The sequence below is a fragment of the Ceratotherium simum genome, chromosome 38, assembly GCF_057802395.1.
Source record: "Ceratotherium simum simum isolate JZ-2026a chromosome 38, ASM5780239v1, whole genome shotgun sequence".
Classification (NCBI taxonomy): domain Eukaryota; kingdom Metazoa; phylum Chordata; class Mammalia; order Perissodactyla; family Rhinocerotidae; genus Ceratotherium; species Ceratotherium simum.
This window is the reverse complement of record NC_141937.1, coordinates 920,242-944,343: the sequence shown is the minus strand read 5'-3', so window position 1 is coordinate 944,343 and position 24,102 is coordinate 920,242. Positions and strand designations below refer to the sequence as shown.

General features: G+C 36.9%; 1 protein-coding gene across 1 annotated transcript in view; it reads right to left on the bottom strand.

Moving 5' to 3' along the window:
- Nucleotides 1-24,102, bottom strand: part of WDR27 (WD repeat domain 27) — a 94,510-nt gene that overhangs the window by 5,969 nt on the left and 64,439 nt on the right. Inside the window, exons 22-24 of the mRNA XM_087425007.1 lie at nucleotides 20,156-20,253; nucleotides 18,653-18,755; nucleotides 6,161-6,274 (exon numbers count right to left, since the gene is read on the bottom strand). Coding sequence (XP_087281133.1) covers nucleotides 6,161-6,274; nucleotides 18,653-18,755; nucleotides 20,156-20,253 — 315 coding nt within the window. The remainder of the gene's footprint in view (nucleotides 1-6,160; nucleotides 6,275-18,652; nucleotides 18,756-20,155; nucleotides 20,254-24,102) is intronic.

Genomic DNA, 24,102 nt, shown 5'->3' with positions numbered 1-24,102 from the left:
ACACACCAAAAAGAGGGGAGGGAAACCAAATGTCAAGAGACAAAACAATCAACAGAACCAGACTTGGAAATGACCCAGATATTGGCACTGTCATCCAGGAAATCTAAAAATTACAATAATATGTTAAAGATCATACTGTAATTTCATCACAGAGATAAATCTTTGGAGAGAAAAACTTTTCTAGGCCTAGAATAATTAGGAGAAATCAAAGCTCTGTACATGAAAGAGAAAACAACAAAATAAAAAGCAAAACCAAATCTAAGAAAAACACACTATAAATACGAAGGACAAAATGTTAATTTTGTGTGTGTGTGTGTGAGGAGATCGGCCCTGTGCTAACATCTGCCAATCCTCCTCTTTTTTTTTTTCTTTTTGCTGAGGAAGACTGGCCCTGGGCTAACATTTATGCCCATCCTCCTCCACTTTCTATGGGATGCTGCCACAGAATGGCTTGCCAAGCGGTGCATCGGTGCACACCCGGGATCCGAACCAGCGAACCCTGGGCCGCTGCAGCGGAGCACGTGCACTTAACTGCTTGCGCCACCGGGCCAGCCCCCAAAATGTTAATTTTAAATAAAAGCTGGAGCAATCAATAAGCAAAATATTGGGTCCAAAAGATAAAAGATATGAAGGATATAAACAAGCAATTTAAAAATGAAAAACTCAAATAGCTAATAGCATATAGAATAAGACACAATCTCCATACTATTCAAAGAAAGGCAAATTAAAACAATGAGGTACTGCCTCTTGATCATGAACTTAACAAAGACAATGGAAGTGTAATAATCAAAGCTGGTAAGGAAACAAACAACAAGAAATATTTTGAGAAACATTTGTCTTAAAAGAACCCTTTCAAAGTTTTTGCTTTTTTACTCAGCAATACTACTTTTAATGACCTATCTTGAGAAAATAAATCCAGACACAGAAAATTATGTATACTCAAAGATATACATCAAAACATTACTTATAACACCAAAATATCAAAAACCTGCTAAATGTCCATTATAAAATATCACTATCTTAAAGGAAAATAAGAAGTTTTCAAGTTTCCATTTCTTTACTTTTTCTTCATCTTTCCCCAGGCTGGTGTGCTGGCCAGCCTAAGGAGCGAGAAGAGCCATCACATCTGCACACTTTCCGTATTCACTCCTGTTTTCTTCTCTTGTCAGGATATTTTGTGTTGCAGCCTAAACCATGCCATGAACACTGGACTCTGAAAGCATATATCTGCCTTCATTTGTATATTATGTCTTTACATAACCTATTGGCGATCTCCCACGTATCTACTTTGTGTCCTAGGGTAACATTACTGATGTGGCCTAAATGCAACCCAGTATAGCTGGAAAGACCAAAGCAAAACCTTCTATAATAAATCCCACATGACACAGAAATGGAAAATGGAAAAAATAAAGCATAAACACACACTATCAATAAGAAAGAGCTTTTATATTATCTTACATGAATGCTCTTATTTCATTAATTATTTTATAATTGACACATGATAAAATTGATGATTGGGATATTAATATAAGATAAATTTGATAACATAAGGGGCCGGCCCAGTGGCATAGTGGTTAAGTTCACACACTCCGCTTCAGTGGCCCGGGGCTTGCAGGTTCGGATCCCGGGCACGGACCCATGCACTGCTCATGAGGCCATGCTGTGGCAGGCATCCCACATATAAAGTAGAGGAAGATGGGCACAGATGTTAGCCCAGGGCCAATCTTTCTCAGCAAAAAGAGGAAGACTGGCAACAAATGTTAGCTTAGGGCTAATTTTCCTCACCAAAAAAAAAAAAAAGATAAATTTGATAACATAAGGTCAAGTTATATTGTGACTCTTTGTTATACATTCCAACAAATTTTATCTATTTTTGTCTTCATGTGGAGCATCTTTCCTCAATGGTAACCTACAATTTTCCTAACCTTTTTTCCTGAACTTCTCACATGAATAGAAGATCCCCTCCTCTAGCCCACATTTCAAACCCAGGAATGCATCAGTTTACATCAGTCTTCTTTCCTCTTTTGCACCACTGGGTTGAGATACATCACATGTCTTTTGCTAGAAACAAAGGTCTTGCTTGGCTACAATCTCAGCCAGGACCATTTAACTACGAAGCTTCTTGAATTTGTGTTCCCACCCTAAACAGTTAAATATCTAAATGGATCTATCTTATGACAGATATACAAATGCCCTCTGCATGTCCAATAAGCCCAGTTGACAACATACCATTTGAAGCCACACTTGCCCAGGCCCATGTGGCGCACAGCTGCATTTCCTGGCAGGACACGGAGGAGCATTGTAATAGTCTCTCAGACTCTGAGCCATCCATGGAGGCTGTACTCCCCAGTGAGCTATTAGGATTCCTCGCTTATATTCAGGGCTCTTCTCTTAGCCACATGCATTGTTAGAATAATTTCATTAGTACAAGTATAATTTTCTTCCAAAAGACTCACAAGTCTTATTTTGACAATTGAGCAATAATAGTGATGAGAAACACTAGTTTTTAAGCCATATCTAGTACCTTATTCTGAGGAGCTCAAAACTTTAATTTTTGAAAGGGATATTATCCTTCTCAATTACAATTTATTAAAAAAAAAACTAGTTAAGGAATCTGTCTCCGGCCTTTCCCAAAGTTATGCCACGTTCCTGGAATAAAGTCAGCTACCGTCTCTTCTGCACCATACCAGCCACTGTGAATCAGAGCTCCTAAACTAAGTCATGTAAGCTCCATGTCACCTTCCCAGCCATGAAATGGAGAAATCAATGCCTACTTTGCCGGATTTTCATGAACACTGTGTTAAATGAAGTCACAAATTTAGAGAGCATGGCAGGGCACCCAGCACTCAGTAAGTATACAGCACATGTGAGTTTCCTCTCCCCAGTGCATCCTCACAGTCCAGCCCACACAGTCCTGAGCAGCCAAGCAGCACAACCAGCCATGACCCAGCACAACCAGCCAAGACCCGGCACAACCAGCCAAGACCCGGTACAACCAGCCACGACACGGCACAACCAGCCACGACCCGGCACTACCAGCCAAGACCCGGCACTACCAGCCACGACCCGGCACAACCAGCCAAGACCCGGCACAACCAGCCATGACTCGGCACAACCAGCCAAGACCCAGAACAACCAGCTATGACCCAGAACAACTAGCCATGACTCAGCACAACCAGCACAACCAGCCATGACCCAGCACAACCAGCCATGACCCAGCACAACCAGCCAAGACCCAGCACAACTAGCCATGACCCAGTATAACCACCCACCATGGAGGGGCTAGGGTTGACCACACAACCAGGAAATACAGGGCTTGAAGGATAATAGCTTATTTGTACAAGCATGTATTAAAATCCAGGGAAGTCACTTAAAATTCATGAGATGAAGAAAAATCATAAGAAAGTGAGGAAGAGGATGGAGGAGGGAGGGCAGCCATTTCAGCTGAAGTGTTAAATCTGCTAGATTCAGAGGAATGAGAACTCCATGTACCTATCCCACTAATCTGTTAGGCGTAACTTTTACCTATGGTAGGATACCTACGGTATTACTCATTTTGTCTCCTCTTGTGGAGAAAAGGGAACATTTACAAGGTGCTCACCACAAACCCAACACTTGGTACATGTTTTACCCTCCTTCCCCTACTAGGAGGTAAGTATCATCATCCAGAGATGCAGAAACCTGGGGCTGTTGAAGTCAATGATCTGCACCTCCTCTCCGCTGGTAAGAGAGAGACCCAGATTTGTGGGCTCTGATCGCCTGTTCTCCCAGTGTACGCAAAGCCAGCCTCTGTGCCTAAGCATGCATTTTACATGTCAATACGCCTGCAGTGGAATTCAGACAGGTCTTTTTATCCAAATAAAAATTCTGAATTATTGTTTTGATGCACCATTTAATAGATGTTTTTAAAACAAAAGCTTGAGTTGGGTATTTTGTTCGATGGACACAATTTTAAGCAACATTAGGTGTAAGATGCACATGGTTTAATAAAACAGAAGAAGAACACAGCACTTTAAAAAGGAGGCCTGAGGATTCCAAGGTTCATTCCAATTTCAGAAATGTTAGTGAAGGGAGAACATGTTATCTTAAAATCAAATAAATATGGTACCAAAAAACAAAGGTTTTTAAACATATCTTGGGTCTGTTATTGAAGAAATATTGCTATTTCACAGAACTCTATGTGATACCCATGATCAGAAAAAACATCCACTGTAAAACTTTTGGAACAATGAGACTTTTTGTTAGAAATTTCTATATACAAGGACAATCAGCACTGGATTATTTTATCATCATTCCTAAAGTTTAACAACAATTTTACAAAAATAAAGGGTGGCAGAATATATTAACATTTGCAAATGTCACTCCTGTGCTATGTGGCATCTGGTTCCCCGAGATGAACCGGAAACCCGACTTCTCACACTGCCCCTTCTTCAACGGCACCCCATCGAGAATCAACGTTCATGAAGGTACAGCTTGCTCCTTTTTCCCAACTTCCTTTCTCATAACTATATTTTAGGCCATATTTGCTTATTTTATTCATTAAAATAATCTCAATGGCAATAGAGATCTATAAAATATTTTCTAATTGAAAATTTTCAAGTATTCACAAAAGCTCAGTTCAGTTTTGCTAAAAGATATTTTCAATATCTCACTTACAAATCACTACACCCAGTTTCCCGTCACACACCTTACTGGTCCTTAACTTTGCTCTTATCTTCTGACTCTCATTCATGACCACTCCTCAGTCTCACTGGCAATGTGTTATGCAAAGGATTCAAAAAGGAATCAAATAATTTCAAAAAATACACTAAAAAGATTCAGAATAGGTAATGGCAACACATATTACTAATTAGGAAAAGCAGGTACACTACAGTATATGTTGCATGACCTCATTTTTGGGATAAGTGAAGCATAATCAAATGTATATCTCAATATTGTTTATAACAGGGGAGAAAAATTTAAACCTCAATACCCATTGGGAGTGGCCCAAAAAGCTAAATTAGGGTCAACGATGGAAGGGGGTGTCATGAAGACTTCAAGTGACACTGATGGGAGCTAGTCAGTGACATGACAAGCTTTGTTTATTTATTTTTTCAACATTCAATACAAATGGAAGGTAAACTACGTGCCAGACACCATAACACGCCCTGGATTGCAACAACCCACCATCAGTGAAAAAGAGCGGATCAACAAAACAGCATCCACAGTATGTCCCACTGACCCCACACACACACACACACACACACACACACACACACACACACAGAGGTAGGGGGAAAGCACACAATTACACAATAACATTAGTCGCTGAATCAAAGCTTCAAACTTAAGGGGACAAAATGAAATCGATATTCCCAAATACTTGTTTCATTAATATTCATATTTTCTACATTTTTTACAAAGCACATCCCTCTGTATTTTAATACAAGACCATTCACTTTTCCATATGAGTGATTTTCAGCTGACGTCATTTTTTTCACCTTTTCTCCTAATTCAGAAAGTTTCTTTAGGGGCTGGCCAGGTGGCACAAGCGGTTAAGTGCACGTGCTCCGCTGTGGGGGCCCTGGGTCCGCTGGTTCGGATCCCGGGTCCGCACCGACGCACCGCTTGTCAAGCCATGCTGTGGCGGCCTCCCATATAAAGTGGAGGAAGATAGGAACAGATGTTAGCTCAGGGCCAATCTTCCTCAGCAAAAAGAGGAGGATTGGCATCAGATGTTAGCTCAGGGCTGATCTTGCTCACGAAAAAAAAAGAAAGTTTCTTTAAATTGTATAGTCCTCTTTCTCCACGCAAATCCTTTTTGTGAGAATTTGCAAAATCCCATTCTTACATGCTCTCTCCCTTTCTTCCTTCAATCTGAACAACAGTGTCCATATCCGTGCTACATATTCCCATCTTTGTCCATGGGTATTTCCACATTTTTCCATATTTCAGTGAGAGCAGATGTGCGTCAGCACTGAAGACAAATACCTCTATTGTAAAAGAAAACACTCTAGATTTCCCTTTCTCTCCAGTAAAGGTCTATTTCCTAAGTTTGCCTCCCTAGGTAGACTCAATGAAAATTGGCATGTAATCTGAAATATAACAAAATTTCACTAAAATAAAGTCTGACAGACACAAAAAATATGATGTGAGACCTATAGGCACCAGAGGTACCTACACAGGAAGACTGTACCTGCGGGGCAGACGGGCTGAAGGCCACTCCCGTGACTGTGTCCGTGTGTCCCGCGAGCCTATGAGAAAAAGTGCTGGAGCCCATTTCATACACATATGCCTGAAAGACAAAACAGACAGGGGTTCTATGCTGAGAGAGTCAATAATCAATTATCGATGATGCAAAGTAGAAGGATACTCTACGGCTAACCAAGTGTCACGGCAGCAATGATATAATGGACAAAACGCCATCTAGGTCATAGAATGAAATTTAGGAAATACACATTTCTCCTCTTTTCTCTATTAGAATTTTTATCATCTTAATGAATTTATATAATACTTTCTGGCCTATCATAAGCCTTCACAAAACATTGTGAAGAGTTTTAAATATATGCTTATATTTGATGACTAATTCTAAGGAAGGAGTACAGATTTTGTATTGCAACCTTATCTGGAAGTCACAAATCGAGTGAAAAGGTGATGTTTTATTGTCCTTTCCCATAAACTTGAGAGATAGCTGTCTATACTTTGCTTCCTACTAATCAACTTGGAATTTGAGCAATTCAAATATTTAGAATTTTTTCTGTAGCTGTTGATAAAATTAAAAATAAAAAATATACATTCCTCTCTAATGTTATTATATAAAAAGATATCTAGATATACATATATAGACATATACATATATACACATATCTATATATCTCTTTAGAGTTGTCATCAAATACTTCATTTAGGGACAAGATCTGGAATCAGGGTACCACTCTGATGTGATATAAGACAAGAGAGAACCATACTAATTATTAAGTAACAAAATGTGCAAAGAAGTATTTTCTGAACTCTGCTGGGAATAAAGAGAGATAGATGCCACATTGCAAGACCTCAAAGGTGATTCCTTTATTGGCCCAGGGGACCCCACTTTGAGAACCACAGGCTAGACAGTATATTGTGGTCTACACAACACTTCACAACTGTCACAGAAATCACAACTGGTCGAGGTATGCCCACTTGAAATTATTAATATCCCCATATTTTTATTGAGGAAACCATGACATGTAGAGAGTAAGTTACTAGTATGGCCATCAAATGTCGATACTGAGATTCTAAACTGGTTTTCTGACTCTAAACTCTTGCTTTCTATTTTGCTAGGCTGCCAAAGACAACACCCATTCATGAAGGACTCAGGGCATCTTCAAAATCCCTCTGGTCTCACATGTGTTTCAGAACTATCTTGGTCACTTCACCATTTTCTCTTCAGGACTGCCAATGAACAATGCTATAATTAATTTTGGAGCGTTTCTCAGGATTCAAGACTGTCCTCTTGTCTGCTGTGCAGATTAAGTGGATAAGGGAAATTATAATGACCACACCTCTTTGCATCTATTATTTCCAGTTATCAAATATAGAAGTTAATAATAAGAAAGGAGAAACAGGTTTCTAATCACCGTTGACGTCTCCACAATGCAGCTCAGAGGCACTGAAAACCACCAGAACCTACTGAGAAGTGACGCGATGCTCCGAGAAGCAGGTGCGGGGAGAAATGAGTTTAAGGTGACAACCAGGCCTGCAGCTGTTACACATTCAGGAAGCAGGACGAGGCCAGCATCAGAGATGGCGACATCTGTTTGACTTGTGATGTGGAGGAGTCACTCAAACCATGACAGTGGGTTGAATTTACTACAGTGGGTTGAATTTACTACAGTGGGTTGAATTTACTACAGAAGACGTGAGAAGAGGAAGGAATGTCAGAGAACAAATAGACAGATGTAGAAAGAGAACCATGAGAAAGAGAAGCTGTGGGAGCAAAGGAGTCCCAGAAATAAGAAATGGGCAGAGAAAAGAGCCAGGAGCTTAGGTAACTGGGCGGACCTTGTAACTTGCTAGGAAGCAGCTTCAGTGTAACATGTGACAGACATCCGATTATAAAGGGAAGTTACGTGCAAGGCAAAGGCTTAAACTAATATTTTTAGACCCCAGGGAACTTGTTTATAGGCTAATGGAAAATGGACTGAGACTGAAGGAATGAGAGAGAAAGTTTTCTGATGCAACAGGGTCCCAGACAAGTCAGGGACGACGGGCGGAAGACACAGGTGCCGAGGAAGCTGCTTCCTCCTTCCTCCCTGACAGACCAAGGAGCAAAGTTAAGTACAGACAGACAACTGTTGAGGCTGACAGGTGAAAAGAAGGTCTGAAAATTAGAGGCAGTGTTTAGAGTTTGAGGGTTTTTTTTCCGTTCAAATCAGCTTCCATTCTATCATTATCACTTGTTGAAAAGTCCTTCCTGAGATTCGTTATGTTTTTACCTAATTCTAAGTAGGACTTAACACTGGCTGGTACTTGCATGAAATCTCGAAACACACACAAAATGACACCATAATATTGTGAAAGAAGTCTAGGTAAGAGTTATTTAAGAAAACAGGTTTTTATTTTCTATATGAAAATGTTAGTAAGTGAAACACATCTTTTCGTGGAGAAGGTTCTTGAGTCAAATGAATCTTTATGGTCATGACAAACTTTAAACATGAAAACAGCAGTCTGCAGTCCCAAATATCAGAAATATCTTATTAGACACGCACTTGTCATGAGCCAGTGGCAATGACCAATCCAAAGGACAAGATGTATCTCACACGATATGGTTGAAAAGTAAAGAATAACTTTACAAATGGTTCAATTTCATTACAATCCATGTTGGGAACAAAATGTTTTAACTGGAGGTAACAACAGTTGTTTGATTCATGAAGCAACTTCTCCCCATCGAAGAGAAATAAGCTGTAGCCAAAATGTACTAAGAAACAAAGGAAACTCAAAATAAAACCTGTATAAAGTAAATCTTACTCCAAAACTAAATAAATAAGCCCTGAGAAGGGGGCAAGAAGTGGGTAATATTTTTTCAAGCAAAAGATGAGGATGTGGCACAAACCACACAAGAGCTGGAATAATGCTTTACTGTTCAAAAATATTTTCACAAAAGTTGTAAGGGACTGAATGTACTAATGAAAAAGATGGATGTTTAGCAAACAGGACTAGACCAATTCATTACGACTATTTTGTAACTCTATTGAACCGTATCTGCAAAGATGAAGTTTCTTTAATTTTTTGTCTCACAGAGTTCTAACACGTGTCCTTAATTTCCCTGTACTAGAATTATCACCACAGAAGAAATGGGAAAAAGAATTGCAAACAGAAGTTAATTCTGTATTTCTGAAACTTCATAATAGTAGCGAAATTGTCCACAGAGGGATCAACCATCATATTATGGTCACTTACTTTTTAAAATATTTCCAGAAATGACATTTCTCAGAACTGTGTACATTTCTTCAGATCATTGAATTTTTAGTTCATAGAAAAATAAACTTTTATCAGAAGACCAAAATGTTCATGATTTAATACAGAGCCTTACATTAAGAAACATTGCCTACTTCCTGTAGCAAGCAAAGACTCCAGTAGAAAATCACTGATTTTGGCACACCAAGTCATTTGGCCACTACCAATGGACAACTGGATGTTAATGGCATTGCTCTGGGTCCTCCATCAGGTTTGGACGTAGACACACTCTCTTTCTCTGATAACCTCCATCAAGGTCTGCAATGGGACGACGGCAAACTCCAGGATACACTCTGCCCCTCTCCCTGCCACTTCCTCTCGAAAAGACAGAGCACAATAGATCACTGTATGGCACTGACCACTGGTCTAACCACCAGTATCATATACCTAGGGCTGCAGCAGCTTGAATAGTCTTGAAATAAATCTTTATCAACTTTATTTCTAATAACAACCTGGTCTTTTTCAGCATCTTTGAACCTGCAGTCAATTATATAACTAGTCATCTTTTAGTATACACTTGTCATTCATTCATTTTGATTTCTTTGAAAATATGATCACATAGTGCAGATCAGGGCAGAGGGATCTGGCAAGAGTAGCTTATCAACGCGTAACTTTGGCATTATCCTGATAAAGTCATTGCAGTGTGACAATAGCTTTCTATATGGTAAGATTCAAGCAATATTTATTAAATGTAGCTACAAACATATATTATTTCACTTCACCCATACAGTAGACATCTCACAGTGCACTGCTACAGAGGAAAACACCAAAGGTCAGAGAACAGTGATTTCCAAATTCGCAGAGCAGAACCAGGATGCAAACACAGCCTTTCTCTGACCAGAGAGAGCTCTCACTCCAGCACACAGCCACTGTCCTCCAGGAGGCGCGCGGCAAAGGGGAGGGGCTCGTGCAACAGTCAAGTAAAGAGCCCCTGTGTCCAGTTCTGTTTCCAACTGTATCTGTGCTTGGCTTTTTATTTTGAAAAATTTCAAACACATGCAAAAGTACGGAGAATTATAAAACGAGCCTCATAAAAACATAACCCAAATACAACATTATCAAGATTTTGCTATACTTGCTTCAACCGCCATAGCTTTTTTCTTTTCTTTTTCTTTTCAGTTTTTGTAGTTGAAAAAGTATGAAGTCTTTTGAAGCAAATTGCCAAGATGATGTCCTATGTATTTTGTAAGTATCTCTAAAAATATGGACATTTTAAACATAACTTTACAGCCATTTTTACATCCAACTAAAATAAAAACAATTCCTTAATATTTAATACCCAGTCATAACAATTTCCCAATGTTCTCGAATGTCTTTTTATAGTTATTTTGAGTAAATCAGGATCCAAATAAGATCCATATATTGTTGTTATATCTCTCTCTCTTTCTCTCTCTTTTGGAGCAATTCTTTCCCTCCTTGCCTTTCTTCTTTTCATGCCATAGACTTGTTGAAGAACCTGGCTCTGTGTCCTAAAGAATGTTCCATATTCAGATTTGTCTGTTTGCTTTCTTGTGATGTTTTTCAACTTATTCCATTATCCTACATATTTGCTGTAGGACAGAGATTACCTAGAAAGAACCAGTTAGGTTCAGGTTCAACTTCTTTTTACAAGAATACTTTATGATGAATATTAGTGGGATCTGTACACACAATGGCATCAGGAATGAACAGTGTCTAAACTGTCTCCACTTACTGATGCTAATGCTGGCCAGAAGGTTTAGGTTGTGATAGCACGATGCTCTCTGGGAGAGTTTCCCATCAACCTTTTTTTAATTGTAGTGAGAACATTTAACATGGGATCTACGTTTCTAACAAATGTTTAAGTCTATGATACAGTATTGTTAACTACAGGCACAATAATGTACCACAGAGCTCTAGACTTACTCATCCTGCATAACTAAAACTCTGGACCCTGTGACCAACGCCTCCCTATTTCCCCCTCCCCTCAGCCCCTGGCAACCACCATTCTACTCTCTGCTTCTATGACTGTGATGATTTTAGATTCCTCATTTAACTGGAATCATACAGTATTTGTCCTCCTGTGACTGGCATATTTCACTTAGCATAATGTCCTCCAGGTTCATCCATGTGGTCGCAAATGGCAGGATTTCCTTCTTTTTTTAAGGCTAAATAACATTCCAGCATATGTATAGACCACATTTTCTTTATTTATTCATCGTCAATAAACATTTGCATTGTTTCCACATCTTGGCTATTGTGAACAATGTCCAACGACATGGGAGTGCAAATATCTCTTCAAGATCCTGATTTCAATTCTTTTGGATTAATACCCAAGAGTGAGATTGCTGGATCATATGGTAGTTCCATTTTTAATTTTTTGAGGAACCTCCACCCTGTTTTCCATAGGGACTGCACCAGTTTACAATCCCACCGACTGTGCACACGGGCTCCCTTTTCTCCACACCCTCAGCAACACTTGTCGTCTTCTGGTTCTTTGTTCATAGCCACCCTAACAGGTGTGAGGTGATATCCCATAGTGGTTTTGATTTGCATTTCTCTGATGATTAGGGGTGCTGAGCACCTTTTCACATAGGTGGCGGTCATCTATGTCTTCTCTGGAGAAATGTCTATTCAAGCTGCCTGGGAACTATTGATCTTTCTCTGATAATTTCCTCTACTGATGACATTTGCCAAAATCAATTACTTCATTTGAGGTTGCAAGAGGGTAATTTTCTAATTGTCATTCAGCCCACTTGTCTGGAATTCTTCTCTAGAAAAGAACTTTTCCTCTTCATATAGGGTGTTTGGTTCACTTTAAACATAGTCCAAACAGGAAAGGCAAGATAAATGCTTAATTCTTTCCTTTTAAAAGGCATGCTTCTGAGTAAGGAATTGGTGCCCTAGTTTCTTCCAAATAGGGACTAATGAAGTTTTGTTTTATGTTTGTTTTTGTTTTGTTTTTAGTTATCCTTTTGGAATGTCATTTTAAAATCATTATAAATTAGATATATAATGTTTTAAAATCAATTACAGTCATTATTCTTTCGATGCTCAACTATGCTTTCTTTGCCCAATAGCCTTTGATGTTGCCTCCTTTGGCCTTATTATATGACTCCATTACTCTTCCTTTCTTTTTGGCACAAAATGTCCCTGGCTCATCTGTAAACTTTCTGCAACAGACCTGAAACCAGCTATTCATCCAGGGAACCCTGGTTTCCATTAGTGGGGAATGGCATTTGGCGACTACAACGAGGATACTAAGGGTGATGGCTGGAATGTCAATGCTTCTAAGCACCTTCAGTGGCCAGAGCTGGAAATAGCATCTGTCTTTATATTTGTGCACCAACTCCACACTGTTTTAATTAGAGATGCTTTCTAAATGTTTTACTAACTGGTAAAGCAAGTTTCCCCCAACATAATACTCTTTCTTCCAGGGTGTCTTGACAATTGTTACTTATTTATTCTTCCAAATAACTTTACAATGAAATTGTCTAGCTAGAGGGAAACCTAACGATACTTTTGTTGAGGCAGTGTCAAATTTACAAATTACCTACACAGAACTGATTTCCTTATGAGATTAAATCTTCCTATCCAAGAACAAGTTAAGACTTTGCATTTGTTCAAGTATACACTTCTGGGAAAAAAAATAAAGCTTTCTTCATATAGGTTTTGCAGAGTTCTTGTTAAGTTCATGCCTAATATTTTATCCTTTTTAAGACTCTTCTAAATGGATTCTCTTCTTCATGGTATCTTCTCACAGGTTATTGTTTTTATATATAAAGACCATTGAATTCCATATATTAATTTAAATCCTACTATTAATACTTGTCTGAGTTATTTTATTGTTCATGATGGCCATGAGTTCTCTTGGGTTTTCCAGATATGCAATCTTATCATCTATGAATTAAGATAGTTTTAACCATTCCTTTTCAATTATAATCTCTCTAACTACGTTCTCTTGCATAATTTCATAGCTAAATGCCTCCAAAGTCTATAAAATAGTAGTGGAATTAATGGGCATTCTTGCTTTGTTCCCAACCCTAGAATGCCTCTAATGTTTTCTCATAAGATGCTGGCATTTGAGCTGAGATAAGCGTTTTATCATTTGAAAGAAGCATTCATGGATTCCTTCTTTACAGGGTGTTTTATCATAAATGAATGTGGAATTCTGTTGAAATGGCTTTTGTGCATATATGAAGATGGTCATAGAGTTCCTCTTTTTACATCAGTTAGTCAAATGATGCTCAGTTAGTCAAATGATTTATTAATGGATTTCTTCATATTGAACCATCCTTGAATTCATGAACATTGGTTAATGATAAATTATTGTTAATGTGCTGTCAGATCCTATTTATTCTTATTTTATTTAAGATTTTTGAATTTATATTCATAAGTGAAATGTAGCTTTTTTCTGAATTTTTTTTTTTTTTTTTTTGGTGAGGAACATCAAACTTGTGCTAACATCTGCCCATCCTCCTCTTTTTATGCTGAGGAAGACTGGCCGTGGGCTAACATCCGTGCCCATCTTCCTCCACTTTATATGGGATGCCGCCACAGCATGGCTTGCCAAGCGGTGCGTCGGTGCACGCCCAAGATCCGAACCGACAAACCCCCAGCAGCCGCAGAGGAGTGCACGCACTTAACTGTTTGCACCACTGGGCTGGCCCCTTTTCTGAAATTTTATCAAACTTTCATATTAGTTATATTCACTTCAAAAGATAACTTGCATGCTTTCCTTATTTTTCTGAAACAGTTAAAAAAAAACATTGAGACCACTTGATCTTTAAAAGTTTGGTAAAGTCCCCTGACAAGTCATCTGGACCTAACACTTTCTTGCAGAGAAATTCTTGGAAAATTTTTTTATTTCGTCTATGAAAACTGGCCTGTTTATTTTTCTTTTGGGGAAAGTTTTGATAAATTACATTTCCTACAAGTTATCCATTTATATGTAGACTTTCAAAGTTATTTGCATAAACTGTGAAAAGCAGTCTCATGATTTTCAAAAGTTCCTCTGTTCCATGTTTTTTTTCTCTTTGCCATTTCTTATTAATTAATTATTGAATTTTTTCTCTTTTTCAAAAATCTGATTTAGCTAAAGTTTATTTTGTAGCTTATATTTTTTTTAAAAACCAAGCATTTTCATTTATTTATTAATTCTACTAATTTTCTTTTTTCTAACTTATTGTCTGCTTTTATCTCTATCAATTCCTTTCTTCTAATTTATTTTTTTGTTCCTTTTCTGGCTTTATAAAAGTTAGATATTTGAGCCAGCCTTCATGGCCTAGTGGTTAAAGTTTAGTGCATTCCGCTTTGATGGCCCGGGTTCAGTTCCCAGATGTGGAACCACACCACTCATCTGTCAGTTGCCATGCTGTGGCAGCGGCTCACATAGAAGAACAAGTAGGACCTATAACTAGAATAGACAACTATGTACTGAGGCTTTGGGGAGGAAAGAAAAAAAGTTAGATATTTAATTCATTTTTTTTCCCTTTTTTTATTTTGTATAAATATTTAGTGCTTTAAATTTTCCTCCAAGCACTGCTTTATCTGTATCTGATCTTTCTAGTCCTTCCCCACTACTATCCAATTTTAGTCATTAGAATTATCTTAATACTTATACTCTTAAATAAATCTAAGAGTGTACAATTGTATTGTCAGCTTCAAGTGACAGCTTTTTACTCCCAGTTATTATCTATGAGAAAATCAAGAAACTTATTCTACTTTCTAGAATACTCTCACATCTCACATGTTTGTATTATTTTTTAAACTGTAATAGAGATAACATTTACAAAGCATTTTGGCACCCTCATCCTCATCTTTTAGTCTTAGTTATACAGTTGAACATACTCATTGCTCCCCTTGAAGCTTTTGTGGAAGTTTCTTCAATCTCACCATGGTTTTCTGAAGCTTTTTTCTTCAAGAATGATTCAAGGTGACACTAGTCATTCAATTCTAGAATGTTCATAATAGTGTGTCTGGTTTTATACTTAAAGGACAACTTATCTGGATGTAAAATTTCTTGACACAAATTTTCTGTTTTAGAGTACATTAAATATGTTCCTCCCAATATTTTCTAACTTAAAATGATGGTTTAGAGAAGTCTTATGCCAATCTGATATTCTTTCTTTTATAAGTTTTTGAAGATTTTATATGGATACACAAAAGCACACAATCCATACGTACACAGTCCAAATACATAATCCATATTTTTTGGTGGTGTTTTTAATAATTATAATCAAGTAGATTTACTAAGCCACATTTTGGTGCTGGCCAGTCTGGTCAATTTTCCCAGGTACACTTTCAATATACAGATTTAAGTTATTTCTGAAAAATCATTTTTGAATTATAATTTTAAATATTAGTTCTGTTCAATTTTTTTTTTTTTAATTTTTTTCATGGTCTCCAATTTTATGTAGGTTGAATCTCTTTTGCCAAACTTCTATATCTGCCCTTTCATCTTGAATGTTTTTATCATTTTCTTTATTCACATGTGGATTTATTTACTTATTTTTCTCCTTCATATCCTCTTTTTCCCTTATTGTGCTCTCTGTGGTATCTATGTTCTACCATATTTATTCAAATTTGGTCTTTATTTCTGAAAATTTTTTTCTAATGCTTTCCTTTTATCAGTTTTCATTTCACATGTTCCTGTTGTCTAGGAATTTCATTTCCAAACTCTTCTGTTTATGCTTTAGCTGCTCTGTTAAAGTTTTTGTTTTTCTTAATTTCCTTCAGCTTATTTGCAAATATATTATTAGTTTTCATCTGTCTAGAAAACACATTTTTCTGGCATGGTCTATTTGTCTGTGAGAATGTTTGCAGTTCATCCTCATCTTTTTGTATTAATAAAAAGGACTGTCATATCCAGAAGTTTTATGACACAGTGGAACAGAAAATACGACATACAGGAGAAATAGAAACAGAATTTGATAGGCAAGTTGGAGACATATTGTGAAGGTTCTTGTATGCCACACAAAAGATACTGGTCTATATTCCATGTGATATTGGAGAGCCAGCAGAATATTTTAAACAGAAAACCATCATGATCAGCAATAATTTGTTTTCTAGCTATTAAAAGAAGTTGTTAAAGTCTTCCATTATGATTGAGGATGTTTCTTTTTCTTCTTAGAGTTATATTACTTTTGCTTTACATATTTTGAACCTGTGTTATTAGGTGCATACAGATTTAGAACTACGACATTTTCTATATAGATTGACATTGTTATTATTATTGTGTCCCTCATTATCTCTAGTAATGCCTTAAGCCTTAAAGTCTATTGTATACTTAAATATTCTCACATAATCTTCATTTCCCATCTTTCTACTTTCAATGTTTCTGTGTCTTTATACTCTTAATTACAACTATTATATTTTTCAGCTACATTCACATGTATGTTGAATAAAAGAAAGTGATCAAAAATTTCAAGAAAATTCAATGTACACAGTTTACTTACATTTGGCTCCTAAAAGAATAGATCCATACTTATGTTATCTCATGAATTTCTTAGATAATATAGAAGTAGTGCTCAAGTCTTCGAAGCAAATAAGGATTTGATATTCTACCTGAAAGCCAGGAAGCTATTATACATAATGAGATGTTCTAAAAGAGAATTTAATTTGATGGACATATTTGGATTGGTAAGCAAATTTGAGTACATGACTGGATACAGAGAAACAATTTAGAGGGAAAACCAAAGATACCATTATCTTGGTGGTGGCGGTGGTGGTGGTGCCAGCAGGGTTTTTGTTCAAAATTGGAAAAAAGGTGTATCCAAAATGGTTGAAAATAGTTCATATTGTCAAGTAAATGTTACTTATTTTAATATTTTAAGTTGCCTTAATAATTTTGCAAATTATTAATTAGCTGCATGGTAGTCAAGTTTTAGAATACATTGTTTTTGAAAAAAATCTAAAGTATCCATTTCTAACCATTTTTCACATGATCAAACTACTTCATTTAAAGATGAACTCAAGTGTCTATCATAGCAGATGAGAAAGATGTCAATAGACCACACTTAGTTAGATATGAACTAGTAAAATTTTAGAGTAGCTCTTCCTATTTAAAAGTTTCATAAAATGGTTTTCAATATTCATAAATGCCATTCTCACCAGTTAAACTGAATAAGAGAAAAAGTTTAGAAAAATAAATCTAACTCACAGTTAAATTGTAAAGTGATTTTTTCCAAATTAACTTTATGATTTCCTTGAATTTTTGGACACTTCTTCATGTCTTTTTTGTTTAGATAACCCTATAGACCAGTAGTGAGTTAAACTGTGTTCCCCAAAATTATACGTCCAAGTCCTAACCCCCAGTACCTGTGAATGTAATCTTATCTGGAAATAGGATCTCTGCAGATTTACTTAAGTTAAGGATCATAAGATCAGCTTGGATGTAGGGTATCCAGTGACCAGTGTCCTTATAAGAAAAAGGAAAGGGATATTTGAGACCCACAGGGAAGAAGGCTGTGTGAAGTTGGAGGCAGAGACTGGAGGGAAAGAACGCCAAGGATGAATGGCCACCAGCAGGCGTAGAAGAGGCCTGGAGCAGATTCTCCTCGAGAAGGAACCAACACTACCAACACCTTGATTTTACACTTCTGGCCTCCAGAACTATGAGAAAATAGATTTCTGTTGTTTTAAGATGCCAAGTTTGTGGTAAATTGTTACAGCAGCCCTAGGAAACTAATAGAAGATCTTTTTAAATATGTTAAAGACAAATGGATATATTAGTATCTGTTCCAAATCAACCATTAGATATGTATGTCTGATGTGTAATGTGTGTTAGGAGAGGAAGAGGAGGAGGCAATGTCATTAAAATAAGCATGTTGTTCCCTGAGAGACCTAAGAGGAACACTCCCAGTTAGGTAGCTACAGTCTGGTATTTTATAGATTAATGTTATTATCTTGTAATTCAAAGGAGATACTGCATGAAACACAATGTCTTTCACAGAGTAGGCAATTTGTGCAATGATTAATAAATGAATAAAGAAATGAATTAATGAGTGATTGGCGTTTAAAGTATCGTGCTTCACTAAAATACCCATGAGGGCCTTTCATACCTCACACATTATTGTTATTAAAATACTGTTACTGTGTGAGAGGCTCACAACGCTGGCCAGGAGTCAAGCCTAGAACAGACTTAATCCTAACGTGCAGCCACATTAAACAGTCTCCACATGAATGAGTCCAGGATCCCTACAACAAGAGACCAACATACGTGTCTGTCCTCGGCACCGCAGGCCACGTATCGTCCACAAGGGCTAAAAGCCATTCCACAGGGATAACAGCGGCTCGGATGACCTTCAAAACGGCGCTCACACCTACGAGGAGTAAAACAGCAGGAGAAAAGAGGATTGTTTAATTTTTAACACATATTAGGAGAAAGATACTGACTTGTTGCTTTTCCTCACAAAAATGAGCAAACTAGCAGTGAAGGAATTTTTTTTTTTTTTTTTTGTGAGAAGGACTAGCCCTAAGGTAATATCCGATGCCAATCCTCCCCCCCTTTTCTTCCCCTTGAGGAAGATTGGCCCTGAGCTAACATCCATGCCCATCTTCCTTTACTTTATATGGGACGCTGCCACAGCATGGCTTGACAAGCAGTGCATTGTGCGCGCCCAGGGTTCCGAACCTGCGAACCCCAGGCCGCTGCAGTGGAGCGCACGCACTTAACCGCTTGCACCACTGGGACAGACCCTGATGAAACGTTTTTATGAGGGGATTATTACACGGTAAGCAGGTTATTCTGGAGATCTTTAAATGTAATTAAAACGCTTTTCAAAATCACAAATTCACAAAGACAACCAAACTAACACTAAATGAACCTTTTATATATGAAGAATATTAAATGATTAACATATTCTAGAGATCTTTAAAAATATAAAAACAAACCTTTTAAAATCATAAATTATTTGGGTCAATGATTGAAAGACTTTTGGGAGGTGCAACATTCTATCAAGGCTGGTTAAGTTTCACAATGACTATTTATAAAGTGCTATATAAAATTTCTTTATTGTAAAAAATGTCAGGGAGTTGTTGTTAGTTATATTGAGAAAATCTCTGACACCGTTCGGGATAGCCTGAGCCTTCCTGAGAAAGCCTTTGCAAGCATCTAACAGTACTGGGCTGGGCTCCAGGGGCACGATGATGTCAACAGAGAGCCCCCCAAGATGCCCTGGTGGGTGGGCAACATCCCCTGTAGTCACGACACTGGTGAACCTCGGAGGCTTTTATACTTGTTCTGTGATTAAAGAGAAGAGCAAAGACACTGCTAATTTTGCCCCTGTGAATATATATACATGCATACACACACATACATAAATATTTATTATATTTTCTTATATACATTATATATTTAGTGATTATTTGCCATAATACAATTATCAGAATATACATAGATGTCACTGTAGTTAAGGGCATCTGATTGCCTCCTGTGCATCTCTGACACTCAGGGGTCACATGTCACACATGTAGCAGAGGAAAGACCAGCACCTGTTATTTTACCATTCCAAATTTATGTGCCCTTTTCTCTGTATAAATCAGACTTTTCTTAGATTGGTCAGTATGAATAGATTCACCACAACCTTGTCATATTTGGAAAAAATGATCAAGTTGAGTTTATAGATAAAGCTAAGTGCTTTATGAGCTCTCCTAGAAACACGTTTTATACGGTCTCTCTAGCTTCACCTCCAACTGCAATCTGCGAACAGGACGGCCTTACCTCAGGGTTCTCAAGTCCCACAGTCTTATCCCATCACCAACGGCTGTGGTTGTGAAAAGATTATAAACCTGAGATTGCCGGGTCGTAAATGACGATCCCTATAATTGTAAGGGGAAAAATCTAGTTGTATTTTTAAAGGCTGACTTAATAAACATCAGACTAACGATATCAAACAACATTGAATGTAAAGTAAGAAATTAACGCAAATGTTTTTTCTTATTTATATCAGTTTCAGAGTTGGACTCCAAAAACTTCCATGTGAGTAGTTACTAACAGCACATTTTGACCTTAAGAACCATTGATGCATGTTTTATCTATATGTAATGCCACTGAAAGTTATAGAACTACAAACGGTAAAGATCAAAAGACTACGATATTAATACACCAAAATTTATCACCAAAATGATCTAAAGTATAGATCATAATCCATATTCAATAAATTATCTGAAAGATGCCCTTAATAGGTATTTACAGTTTGAGGTCAGTTATTAATCTGCCGATTATCAAACTCAGACACTCTGAGCAGGTGCCTGTGCGATGCCTCGGGTGAAACCCAGCATGTGTCACCTCAGATGTTGGTCCCTTTGAGGTCCTGCCTCTGACCTGATCACCAAGGCACTCTGGCACGCCCACCTCCCCACGCTGCTGTCAGAAGAAACGCTGTAGTGATTTAAAATGTCTCATGGAGTGGAACTGACCTGCACTCCGTCTACAGAACCAATTGGCCCCAGACATTACCTAAATACATTGTGGTTCATAATGATTTCCGTCTTCTTTCTATGTCAAGAATATCCAAAATATTAAGACAAATTTAATGAACTATATCTATATCCATAAACATTTATGCTTAAAATATACACACACCTAGAAGTGGTTTTTCATTTACAAACAGGAAATAAAGGCCTACATAAATAGGCCTTATTTCAATAGTAACAATAACAAACTAATATTTATATTGAGTTTTAACTCTGTGCCAGACAGCATTCTAAACACTTTACATTTCATCCTTTCAACAAACTTATGAAGTATAAACTGTTTTATACTCATTTTCAGTGAGAAACATGACATACAGATAGGTCCATTCATTGCCACACAGCTAAGATCAACATAGCTTAGTGTTCCACAAACTAGGACTGGGTTGGAGAGCTTGATAACTCGTAATATAACACACAAACAATTCAACAGACATTCAACAGACTTTTAGAGATCGTCTACTAAATGTTGGGACTTCATAAGGCACTGAGTATAAGAAGAAGGAAACAAAGATCTAGTTTAACAGAAGGACAGACAGAGGGATGATTGCATAGCTACAATACCTTACAACATTGCTAGTTTCTTGAAGCTGAACAGTAAAAAAAAATGGAATAGAATAGAAAAAATATACAATGGTCAAAACTTTCAAGGGAAAAAAAGGAGAATTAAAAAAATTTTTGATCGATCCAATAGAGGCTGAGGAAAAAGAAATGAAGAAGCAAAGAAAATTCATGATAAATAGAAAGTGCAGAAGTTTTTCTTTTAAAAGGTGGAAAGGAAAGCACAAAATAAGATCAAATGTTATGAGTGATCACAATAATTGCAAATAGACTAAACTCAGCAAGTAGAAGAGACTCTTACATTGGATTTCAAGAAAAACATTTAAAACATATTATTTTTAAAGGTTGAATGTGAAGGGTGGGGAGAAAAACAGCATATCCGAAGTAAAAGGAGGCAAGGTTGATTATATAAGTACTAGAAAAAACAGATGTAAAGCAAAGAACACCTAATTAGAAATAGTTTCTAAAAATGATAAAAGGAACAACTGAACTTGAAAATACAAGAAGTCTGAACTGAAATATACCTAACAATACAGCCTGCAAATACATAAAGCAGAAATTAATAGAATTATAAGAAGAAATTGACAAGATTACAATTGTAGAAGGGGATGTTAATACATTTCTCTCACTAATTAAAAAAAGTCAAGCATATAAAAAATCAGGAAACTTGAATAATTTGAATACAATGACTAAGGTCGGGCCAATGAACGTGTATGCGAACATGCATTCAATGGTCAGCAAGAACACGTCCTTTTCATGCACACATGTAATATTTATAAAAATGAACCAGAGAGCCAAGTTTCTCAATAATACAAAAATCTCAACAGATACCAAGGAAATCAGTGCTATATAGAGCATGTGCTCTGAACACAACGCAATAAAATTAGAAATCAGTAACAAAAAATATTATCAAAAATGAGCTCATACATGTGGAAATCTGAAAGCACACATCTAAATAAAGCCTAGGTTGAAAAAATTCATGATGAAAATTATAAAATATTTAGTGCTAAATAATAAAAGTACCATATGCTAGAACTTGCAAAGTGCAAATAAAGCAGTATTCAGAAGGAAATTTAGAGGCTTAAATGCACATATTAGAAACGTATAAAAATGGATAAGATTCATACATGTAATGTGGAGTAAAAATCAGTTTACAGAGAAACATGTATGGTTTGATACCACTATGTCAGAGAGTGCGACACATTAAACAATGCCGCATATATTTTTTAATGCATACTTGGGAAAGATTCACATCAGAGTCAGTAGTTGTTATCAAAGAAGAATGAGAGAGAGGGATAGAGGGTGGAGTTTTATCTGTATCAATAATCATTTTATTAAAACAAGCACAGCAAGATCTAAAGCTAATGAAATAATATATTTTAAAGCAATCATATCAATTTAAGTGACTATTATTTCTGAAAATCTGAAGTTTTTTGTGCAATAAAATGGTTTCATTAAAAAACATATTTTTTATTTTTTCAATTCAAATTAGCTGTCTAGTATTATATATTTACATCATAAAAAATGCAAATATCTTATTCAGACACAGAAAAAAAGAGTAATAGCCAGTCAAGTTTTAAAAATATGTAAAGAAAAAACACCTATGATTTTTAAAGACATCAATAAATCATAAAATATTTATGTAGTTTCATTCTAAAAATAAACCATTTAATGATATAAAACATAATATAAAAATAGGGAAATATGGCCGTCACTTGTTGACGTATACAGTCCTCTTGTTAATGTGATGATGAAATGAGATAAACAAGTTCTCATGGCCAACTTAACCAAGAAAACAATCGGTGTGACTCTGGGAAGAGATCATTTTAATGACTGTGCACCAGGATGCTTACAAAAGAGCATTACTGATGCATGATGAATGTGGCTATGCTCATTACTAAGCTTAAAAGAAATTAGAAATGACCTATTTTATACTTTACTGGAAATATGGCATTTGGGCCAATTACAGTCTGTGCTTCTCCCGGATGTGGACACGCAGGCCGACAGTGCATGAGCAGCAGCTCCCCTATGGCTGTGGTTAGTTGGAACGCTTCGCCGTATGTGTGTAACTGGACAAGAATTTAAGAGCAGTCTGAAAGAACAAGCTATTAAAACATAGTGTGAGCCTCCGTAACCCAACATTCCTTTCCTCTCATTCCATCATATACATTCAGATGTTCATTTTCAGGAAGTAAAACTAGTTATTTTCCCATTGAAAACCTCAGAACTATTTTTCATAATATAACACCTCTCATCCAAGAGCACACCACAACGATTCCCAAAATATCACAATCGTCACTAAAAGACCACATCGATTTGAGGTAGACTCGGCTTCTGTTCAGTCATTGCATAAGCCGCTACTCAAGGAAGAAATTTTAAGCAGTTTCCTAAAGCAAATGCACTAAAACTCTTAACAAAAAGACACGAGTTTTTAATGGAGAGGAACTTTCGCTGAATTGGCATCCTAGGTGGTCACTGTCACCCAAGGAGGAGGGAAGGCCATATCTACACAACAATGGCTCTTCACAGGCCTGCCTTGAGGCAAAATAGTCTTCACTGAAGCATCTGCAATGAAATTTCCTAGGACCTCTTTAGGGCACACTCTAAATGTAGGACGCTGTCTCTGAGAGCCAG